General features: G+C 47.5%; 2 protein-coding genes across 2 annotated transcripts in view; one reads left to right on the forward strand and one right to left on the reverse strand.

Annotated features, from left to right (window-relative positions):
* The first annotated feature begins 2156 nt into the window (after window positions 1-2156).
* Window positions 2157-8270, forward strand: SMAD4 (SMAD family member 4). The gene is made up of 3 exons (XM_056513811.1): window positions 2157-2506; window positions 6676-6850; window positions 8185-8270. Exons 1-3 carry the CDS (start codon window positions 2258-2260, stop codon window positions 8244-8246), a joined length of 486 nt encoding a protein of 161 aa, XP_056369786.1. The 5' UTR covers window positions 2157-2257; the 3' UTR covers window positions 8247-8270.
* A 1277-nt stretch (window positions 8271-9547) lies between these two features.
* Window positions 9548-10044, reverse strand: part of TCF4 (transcription factor 4) — a 30630-nt gene continuing 30133 nt past the window's right edge. The window contains exon 6 of the mRNA XM_056514606.1: window positions 9548-9615. Within this exon, the coding sequence (XP_056370581.1) occupies window positions 9548-9615 (68 nt within the window). The remainder of the gene's footprint in view (window positions 9616-10044) is intronic.

Raw genomic sequence — 10044 nt, forward strand, 5'->3', positions numbered from 1 at the left:
AGCAGTCAGTCAGCAGTCTGAGCTTTTGTCAGTCAGATTCACCTCCCCTTCCGAGGGGATGTTCTGGTGCTCAGGTTACCTGGAGCACTGGTTGTTGTTCGCTTGTTTTGTGGTGTGCTCGTTACTTCTTAGTGCAACAGTTCGCTGTGCTGGTTGTTGTTCACTTGTGTAATTAACTTGTTATTTCTTAGTGCAACAATTCGCTGTGCTGGTTGTTGTTCACTTGTGTAATTAACTCGTTATTTCTTAGTGCAACAATTCGCTGTGCTGGTTGTTGTTCACTTGTTGTGTAATTTACTCTTTATTTCTTAGTGGAACAAATCTTTATTTAATGCTCCTTCAGCTGATTTATTTGTGATGAGTTATGCACATCTGTCTGGGGTGGTGTTCTGTATTTAAGGAAAATGATGTTCTATTCTCTAGTAGCTGGCAGGTGTTTACAGATTAGTGTGAGTTGCCATAATGACTGGCAGGTTAAGCTTGACTTTTGAAAGGGGCTTAATGAATTGAAGCACCAAAAAAAAAAAAAAAAAACAGCACAAATAGCTAGGTAGAAAAAAAACTCTGTGATCCTACTCAGATTTAGAGGTTTTCCTTTGGGAAAAATTAAGTGAAGAAGCATCCTGACAAAAGAAGGAAAGGTTTGAGTATGGGAGGGAGGGGGAAGGATCTGCACTGTTTGTTTTTTTGAGTGATGTATTCCAGTTAAAACCGTAGGAAATATCAACTGAGGAAGAGTTTGTTTCCTTTAGAAATGGTGCTGGATTTGTTCATTTTACAAGGAGGGAAGCCATGTGTTCACACTCTGTGACGCCCTAACTTTTTAAATTAACATCACACTCTTATTTTTGTGCAACACGTTTGTTTCCAATAAAAAGCTGCTACTTCAGTGCCTCTAATAACACGGAAAATTCCAGTGCAGCAGCAGGTCTCCCTTCTGATAAAGTGACAGCCTTGTTTTCCCCCTGAACTTTTGAATATCAGATATATTTTATTTACAGTTAAAAGCGACGTGGTAGTTTTCAGAAAGGTTTTGTGTTTTCAGCTTGCTGTGAAAACGTGGTAAAATCCCTTCTGTGCGTTTGTTTCGGTGTTCTGAGGGAGTCCCACCCCTGGAAATGTGTCAGTGGGTGGTTACGTGGAGCCAGAACCAGAGCAGCTTTTTGGCAGCTTCTCTGTGGAAGACAAGTGGGAAGGGTTTGTTTTTTTTTTTCTGAGTGGCTCTGGTTGGTTTGTCTTGATCCAGAAATGCCAAATATTGGGATTTTCATACCTAATGATACACGTGGTGCTGAATTTCATAAATTAAGAGAACAGCCAGGCACAGTTTTTTTGCCTTTCTAGCAAAGAGCAGTAGAGTTAGTGTGAGGTAGAACAGATCTGAGCTACAGGCAGAGCTGTTGGATAAAGGTGACCCTGGTGTGTGTTGGTGTTTCCTCACTGCTCAGGGTTTGTTAAAATCAGCTGAATCCCCTGAACTCCCAGCCAATATTCTCACCTGGTTCCACCCTTTCCAGTATAAAACCTTGGGAATCATTGTTCTCCTTTCCCTGATTCCTTTAAGGATCCCCCTCCTTTCTGTACACACACTAAACTGTGACCTTTATCTAAATATTGTTACAAGGGGGAGAATAAATCTTATATCTAAAACTGTGCATTGGTGGGACAATTTTTTAATTTTTTTTTTTGCATTTTTTAATACCCTGCACTTAGCTTGGAAATAAAAGACTTACCTAAAACTGTGCAGGCATTGGGACAAGCATTGCATTTTTTAATGTCATGTGTTTTTAATGCCCTGCACTTAGTTTGGAAATAAAAGACTTATCTAAAACTGTGCAGGCATTGGGACAAGCATTGCATTTTTTTTAATGTGTTTTTAATACCCTGCACTTAGTTTGGAAATAAAAGACTTGTCTAAAACTGTGCAGGCATTGGGACAAGCATTGCATTTTTTTTAATGTGTTTTTAATACCCTGCACTTAGTTTGGAAATAAACGACTTGTCTAAAACTGTGCAGGCATTGGGACAAGCATTGCATTTTTTTTAATGTGTTTTTAATACCCTGCACTTAGTTTGGAAATAAAAGACTTGCTCAGAAACGTGATCTGAAATTTGTTAAAAGCAATTCTAACGTGGATATTTTTTTCCTCCAAGAGACAGTCCGTCTGGACTTGGATCACCTCTTGTTCATCACCTCGAGAACCACAACAGCCCCCCCAAGAACTAACAGTCGGCCTGCGAGGGAGAGCTGTGCCAAATGGACAATATGTCTATCACCAACACCCCGACCAGCAACGACGCGTGCCTGAGCATCGTGCACAGCCTGATGTGCCACCGGCAGGGCGGCGAGAGCGAGACCTTCGCCAAGCGCGCCATCGAGAGCCTGGTCAAGAAGCTCAAGGAGAAGAAGGACGAGCTGGACTCGCTCATCACGGCCATCACCACCAACGGCGCCCACCCCAGCAAGTGCGTGACCATCCAGAGGACGCTGGACGGCCGGCTGCAGGTCAGCGGCGGTGAAAGTTACATTGGGTTGGGGCGCCTGGAGGGGATCCTGGGAGCCTAAAGGGGATCCTGGGAGCCTAAAGGGGATTCTGGGGCGCCTGAAGGGGATTCTGGGAGCCTAAAGGGGATTTTGGAGTGCCTAAAGGGGATCCTGGGGCTCCTAAAGGGGATCCTGGGGCGCCTAAAGGGGATTTTGGGGTGCCTAAAGGGGGTTTTGGGAGCCTAAAGGGGATCCTGGGGCGCCTAAAGGAGGTTTTGGGGCTCCTAAAGGGGATTCTGGGGCTCCTAAAGGGGATCCTGGGGCGCCTGAAGGGGATCCTGGGAGCCTAAAGGGGATTTTGGGGCGCCTAAAGGAGATCCTGGGGCGCCTGAAGGGGATCCTGGGAGCCTAAAGGGGATCCTGGGGCGCCTAAAGGAGATTCTGGGGCGCCTAAAGGGGATCCTGGGGCTCCTAAAGGAGGTTTTGGGGCTCCTAAAGGAGATCCTGGGGCGCCTAAAAGGGATTTTGGGGTGCCTAAAGGGGATTCTGGTGCTCCTAAAGGAGATCCTGGGGCTCCTAAAGGGGATTCTGGGGCGCCTAAAGGGGATTTTGGAGTGCCTAAAGGAGGTTTTGGGGCTCCTAAAGGGGATCCTGGGGCGCCTAAAGGGGATCCTGGGGCGCCTAAAGGGGATTTTGGAGTGCCTAAAGGAGGTTTTGGGGCTCCTAAAGGGGATCCTGGGGCGCCTGAAGGGGATCCTGGGAGCCTAAAGGGGATTTTGGGGCGCCTAAAGGAGGTTTTGGGGCTCCTAAAGGGGATTTTGGGGCTCCTAAAGGAGGTTTTGGGGCGCCTAAAGGAGATCCTGGGGCTCCTAAAGGAGATCCTGGGGCTCCTAAAGGAGTTCCTGGGGCTCCTAAAGGAGATTCAGGGGTGCCTAAAGGGGATCTGGGGCTCCTGAAGGGGATTTTGGGGCTCCTAAAGGAGGTTTTGGGGCTCCTAAAGGAGATTTTGGGGCGCCTGAAGGGGATTTTGGGGCTCCTAAAGGGGATCCTGGGGCGCCTAAAGGAGGTTTTGGGGCGCCTAAAGGGGATTCTGGGGCACCTAAAGGAGATTTTGGGGTCACTGCAGGACATTTTGGGGCTCCTAAAGGGGATCCTGGGGCTCCTAAAGGAGTTTTTGGGGCTCCTAAAGGAGTTCCTGAGGCTCCTAAAGGGGATTCTGGGGCGCCTAAAGGGGATCCTGGGGCTCCTAAAGGAGATTCTGGGGCGCCTAAAGGAGATTTTGGGGCTCCTAAAGGGGATTCTGGGGCTCCTAAAGGGGATTTTGGGGTGCCTAAAGGAGGTTTTGGGGCTCCTAAAGGAGGTTCTGGTGCTCCTAAAGCAGATCCTGGGGCTCCTAAAGGGGATCCTGGGGCTCCTAAAGGGGATTCTGGGGCTCCTAAAGGGGATTCTGGGGCGCCTAAAGGAGGTTTTGGGGCTCCTAAAGGAGGTTTTGGGGCTCCTAAAGGGGATTCTGGGGCGCCTAAAGGAGGTTTTGGGGCTCCTAAAGGAGGTTTTGGGGCTCCTAAAGGGGATTCTGGGGCTCCTAAAGGAGGTTTTGGGGCTCCTAAAGGGGATCCTGGGGCTCCTAAAGGGGATCCTGGGGCGCCTAAAGGAGATTTTGGGGCTCCTAAAGGGGATTCTGGGGCTCCTAAAGGGGATTTTGGGGTGCCTAAAGGAGGTTTTGGGGCTCCTAAAGGAGGTTCTGGTGCTCCTAAAGCAGATCCTGGGGCTCCTAAAGGGGATTCTGGGGCGCCTAAAGGAGGTTTTGGGGCTCCTAAAGGAGGTTTTGGGGCTCCTAAAGGGGATTCTGGGGCTCCTAAAGGAGATCCTGGGGCTCCTAAAGGAGATTCTGGGGTTGCTGCAGATTTTGGGGCTCCTAAATAAGATTTTGGGGTCACTGCAGGAGATTTTGGGGCTCCTAAAGGAGATTCTGGGGCTCTTAAAGGAGATTTTGGGGTCACTGCAGGAGATTTTGGGGTGCTGCAGGAGCTCTGCTGAGGATGTGCATGAGCTGTGCTTGGTCAGGGCTCAGCCCCTGCCCAGCTGGGGCTGTCACCTCCTTGTCCCAGGGCAGGTGGCGTGTTGGATGGATAGCTCTGTCTGCCCTAGAAACCTTATTTTATTTTATTTTATTTTATTTTATTTTATTTTATTTTATTTTATTTTATTTTATTTTATTTTATTTTATTTTATTTTGTTTATTTTATTTTATTTTACTTTATTTTATTTTATTCTATTTTATTTTATTTTATTTTATTTTATTCTATTTTATTTTATTCTATTTTATTTTATTTTATTTTATTTTATTTTATTTTATTTTATTTATTTTATTTTATTTTACTTTATTTTATTTTATTCTATTTTATTTTATTCTATTTTATTTTATTTCTATTTTATTTTATTTTTTTAAATTTTACTTTATTTCAATTTTATTTCAATTTTATTTATTTTATTTCATTTCATTTCATTTCATTTCATTTCATTTCATTTCATTTCATTTCATTTCTGGCATTCTTCTGCCTGTAAATTCCTGACAGTGTAGCTCAGCATCTCCTTCCTGTTCTTCTGGGGCAAAGCTCCTTCACACCCACCTGGTGAAGGTGACAACACCCAGAACCTCCCGTTCTGCTGTTGCCATTTTACATCCACTATTTTTGATTTAAAAATCACACCACTGATCTTAACAAAAACTTATTTCTGTCGGGCACAGAAATTGGATAAACAACACCCAAACTACACACCACACACCCAAACTACACACCACACACCCAAACTACACACCACACACCCAAACTACACACCACACACCCAAACTACACACCACCACACCCCAACTACACACCACACACCCAAACTACACACCACACACCCAAACTACACACCACACACCCAAACTACACACCACACCCAAACTACACACCACACACCCAAACTACACACCACACACCCAAACTACACACCACACACCCAAACTACACACCACACACCCCAACTACACACCACACACCCAAACTACACACCACACACCCCAACTACACACCACACACCCAAACTACACACCACACACCCAAACTACACACCACACACCCCAACTACACACCACACACCCCAACTACACACCACACACCCAAACTACACACCACACACCCCAACTACACACCACACACCCCAACTACACACCACACACCCAAACTACACACCACACACCCAAACTACACACCACCACACCCAAACTACACACCACACCCCAACTACACACCACACACCCAAACTACACACCACACACCCAAACTACACACCACACACCCAAACTACACACCACACACCCAAACTACACACCACACACCCCAACTACACACCACACACCCCAACTACACACCACACACCCAAACTACACACCACACACCCAAACTACACACCACACACCCAAACTACACACCACACACCCCAACTACACACCACACACCCCAACTACACACCACACACCCAAACTACACACCCCACACCCAAACTACACACCACACCCAAACTACACACCACACCCAAACTACACACCACACACCCAAACTATACACCACACACCCAAACTACACACCACACACCCAAACTACACACACACCCAAACTACACACCACACACCCCAACTACACACCACACACCCAAACTACACACCACCACACCCAAACTACACACCACACACCCAAACTACACACCACCATTATTTTATATTTTGGTGACAGAGACAGGGCTTGGTGCTGTTTGTCCCTGTCCCTTTCCGCTCCTCCCAGTGTGAAATTCAGCAACCCCTCGTGGTTGTCCCATCACGCTGTTGTGTCTCTGCAGGTGGCCGGTGAAATTCAACAACCCGTCGTGGTTGTCCCATCACGCTGTTGTGTCTCTGCAGGTGGCTGGTGAAATTCAACAACCCCTTGTGGTTGTTCCATCACGCTGTTGTGTCTCTGCAGGTGGCCGGTGAAATTCAACAACCCCTCGTGGTTGTTCCATCATGCTGTTGTGTCTCTGCAGGTGGCCGGTGAAATTCAACAACCCCTCGTGGTTGTTTCACCATCACGCTGTTGTGTCTCTCTAGGTGACCAGTGAAATTCAACAACCCCTCGTGGCTGTCCCGTCACGCTGTTGTGTCTCTGCAGGTGGCCGGTCGCAAGGGGTTCCCCCACGTGATCTACGCCCGTCTCTGGCGGTGGCCTGACCTGCACAAGAATGAACTCAAGCACGTCAAGTACTGTCAGTACGCCTTTGACCTGAAATGTGACAGTGTCTGTGTCAACCCCTACCACTACGAGCGGGTGGTGTCGCCTGGTATCGGTGAGTACAGCCGGGGTGAGGTGTGACACTGGGGTGTGACATTGGGGTGTGACACCGGGGTGAGGTGTGACATTGGGGTGTGACACACACTGGGGTGAGGTGTGACACTGAGGTGTGACATTGGGGTGAGGTGTGACACTGAGGTGTGACACACACTGGGGTGAGGTGTGACACTGGGGTGTGACACCGGGGTGTGACACACACTGGGGTGAGGTGTGACACACATTGGGGTGAGGTGTGACACCAGGTGAGGTGTGACACTGAGGTGTGACATTGGGGTGAGGTGTGACACTGAGGTGTGACACTGGGGTGTGACATTGGGGTGAGGTGTGACATTGGGTGAGGTGTGACATTGGGGTGAGGTGTGACACTGGGGTGAGGTGTGACACTGAGGTGTGACATTGGGGTGAGGTGTGACATTGGGTGAGGTGTGACATTGGGGTGAGGTGTGACACTGGGGTGAGGTGTGACACTGGGGTAAGGTGTGACACTGGGGTGAGGTGTGACACCGGGGTGTGATATTGGGGTGAGGTGTGACACCGGGGTGAGGTGTGACACTGGGGTGTGACACTGGGTGAGGTGTGACACTGAGGTGTGACACTGGGGTGAGGTGTGACACCGGGGTGTGATATTGGGGTGAGGTGTGACACTGAGGTGTGACACTGGGGTGCGGTGTGACACTGGGTGAGGTGTGACACTGGGGTGAGGTGTGACACTGGGGTGAGGTGTGACATTGGGGTGAGGTGTGACATTGGGGTGAGGTGTGACATTGGGTGAGGTGTGACACTGAGGTGTGACACTGGGGTGAGGTGTGACACCAGGTGAGGTGTGACACACACCGGGGTGAGGTGTGACACTGGGTGAGGTGTGACACTCGGTGAGGTGTGACATTGGGGTGAGGTGTGACACTGAGGTGTGACACTGGGGTGAGGTGTGACACTGGGTGAGGTGTGACACTGGGTGAGGTGTGACACTGGGGTGAGGTGTGACACTGGGGTGAGGTGTGACACTGGGGTGAGGTGTGACATTGGGGTGAGGTGTGACACTGGGGTGTGACACTGGGTGAGGTGTGACACCGGGGTTGACAATTTGTGAGTCAACGATCTGGTTATAAATTACAAACGTGCTCACACCTTTCTTAGAACAGTCATTCTTTCACCTTTGTTCCAGGTGTGAAGGAGAAGTTTCTGGTGGGTTTTTTTTTAAACCTTTCTGTCACTTTTCTTAGGATAAGCTGATAAATAAAATTTTTAATGGCTGATGAATTTTGAACATGTTTTGAGATCTCTGAATGTTCCTCTGCACTCATTTTTTTCTCTGTCTTCTCTTCAAAGATCTCTCAGGACTGACCCTGCAGAGTTCAGGTGAGTGGTTGTGTTTGCTGCTGCAAAGATAATTTTGTCCCCCTGGCCCCCAAAAACCAGCCAAGCACCATGTGAGAGACAGGTATTGATAAATTGATAAAGTATGGATAAATTCCTTGGGTTGAGGCTCCATGTTTTCATTAATTCATAATTCTGAAACCAACAGAAAACCAAAAATCTCAAGCTGCTGGTTAGCACAGAAAAACACCCGAACCTGCAGCCAGCTCTGTGATGTGCTAATTAATTGGATTGGGAGTGCTAAATGTGATTTAATAAGGGAAGAATATAAATTCTGTAATTAATCCTGCAGTTGGATGAAGGAGTTTGATGTTCTTGCTTTCTGTGAAGTTTGGGAGGAACTGGACATGAAATCTCACATTTCTGAACATCAGAAAAATTTCTGAACGTGCAGAAATCTCAGATTGTTCAGAAATCTGTTTTATTTCAAAACTTGTTTTATTCTCTTCCCAGAGGAAATTAACAGACAAAGAAATTTGTGCGATCAGTTTATTTTAGCTCAATATTAAAAGTATCACAGCAAAAATGAGCTGGGAAAAAACCCACCAAACAACAACCCAACCAACTTAACTTGACAAGTTTTAACCCATGGAAAAAATGATCCTTCTGCACAGAATCAAAGCTGATTTTCCATGAAATAACACAAACAAAATTTAATGAAACTAAATCTGATAAAAAATGAAATCTAATGCCAGCAGCTAAAAACATCATAAGCAGGTTTTAACATATTTTACAGATGATAAATTATCTAATTTTGATAAATTATCTAATAAATTAAAAACACGAATTTGAACTAGTTTTTCTTAACTTATTAGAATTCTGGTTTCATATCACACAAGTTTACACTTAAACTACACATGTGGTTTTTCTGTTTAAATTTTAAAATGTGAGGAATATTTTTACTGTTTTATGTTTAAAATCACATTCTTGGGGCCTTCACAGAGACTTGTTTCTGAGGTTTGGTTTTTACACTGATGTTTGGGACGGTGTTTTCAAGCTTTCAGTGAAACTTGTTGATTTCTCTCTGAGGAGCTCGGGTGTTTGTTTTAGACTTTGGCGAGGTGTGGTGGCACTGTGGTGTCAGGGGTGGTGGCAGTGCTGTGGCTGTGTGGTGTCAGGGGTGGTGGCACTGTGGTGTCAGTGTAATGGCAGTGTGGTGTGGCTGTTGTGTCAGGGATGATGACAGGGGTGGTGTCAGTGCTGTGGCAGTGTGGTGTTGGGTGGTGGCACTGTGGTGGCAGTGCTGTGTGGCTGTTGTGTCAGGATGGTGTCAGGGATGGTGACAGTGTGGTGGCAGTGCGGTGTTGGGATGGTGTCAGGTGGTGGCAGTGCTGTGGCAGTGAGGTGTGGCTGTTGTGTCAGGGTTGGTGACGGGTGGTGGCACTGTGGTGTCAGGGGTGGTGATAGTGTCAGCAGTTTGGTGTCAGTGCTGTGGCATTGTGGTGTGGCTGTTGTGTCAGGGACGGTGACAGTGTTGGCACTGCAATATCAGGGACGATGACAGTGTTGGCACTGCGGTGTCAGGGACGGTGACAGTGTTGGCACTGCGGTGTCAGACACGGTGTCGGTGTCGTCAGTTTGGTGTCAGTGCTGTGGCATTGTGGTGTGGCTGTTGTGTTGGATGGTGTCAGGGCTGGCAGCACTGTGGTGTCAGGGACGGTGTTGGTGTCGTCAGTTTGGTGTCAGTGCTGTGGCACTGTGGTGTGGCTGTGGTGTCAGGGACGGTGACAGTGTCGGCAGTTTGGTGTCAGGGACGGTGACAGGTGTGGGCAGTGCAGTGTCAGTGCTGTGGCACTGTGGTGTGGCTGTTGT

The sequence above is a fragment of the Oenanthe melanoleuca genome, chromosome Z (assembly GCF_029582105.1).
Source record: "Oenanthe melanoleuca isolate GR-GAL-2019-014 chromosome Z, OMel1.0, whole genome shotgun sequence".
Classification (NCBI taxonomy): Eukaryota; Metazoa; Chordata; class Aves; order Passeriformes; family Muscicapidae; genus Oenanthe; species Oenanthe melanoleuca.

What these genes read in the sequence shown, in the direction of transcription:
- SMAD4 (XM_056513811.1), top strand. Translation starts at nt 2,258, where the DNA reads ATGGACAATATGTCTATCACCAACACCCCGACCAGCAACGACGCGTGC. An exon ending in CGCTGGACGGCCGGCTGCAG is followed by an intron (nt 2,507 to 6,675) that starts GTCAGCGGCGGT and finishes GTGTCTCTGCAG; the next exon opens with GTGGCCGGTCGCAAGGGGTT. An exon ending in GGTGGTGTCGCCTGGTATCG is followed by an intron (nt 6,851 to 8,184) that starts GTGAGTACAGCC and finishes TTCTCTTCAAAG; the next exon opens with ATCTCTCAGGACTGACCCTG.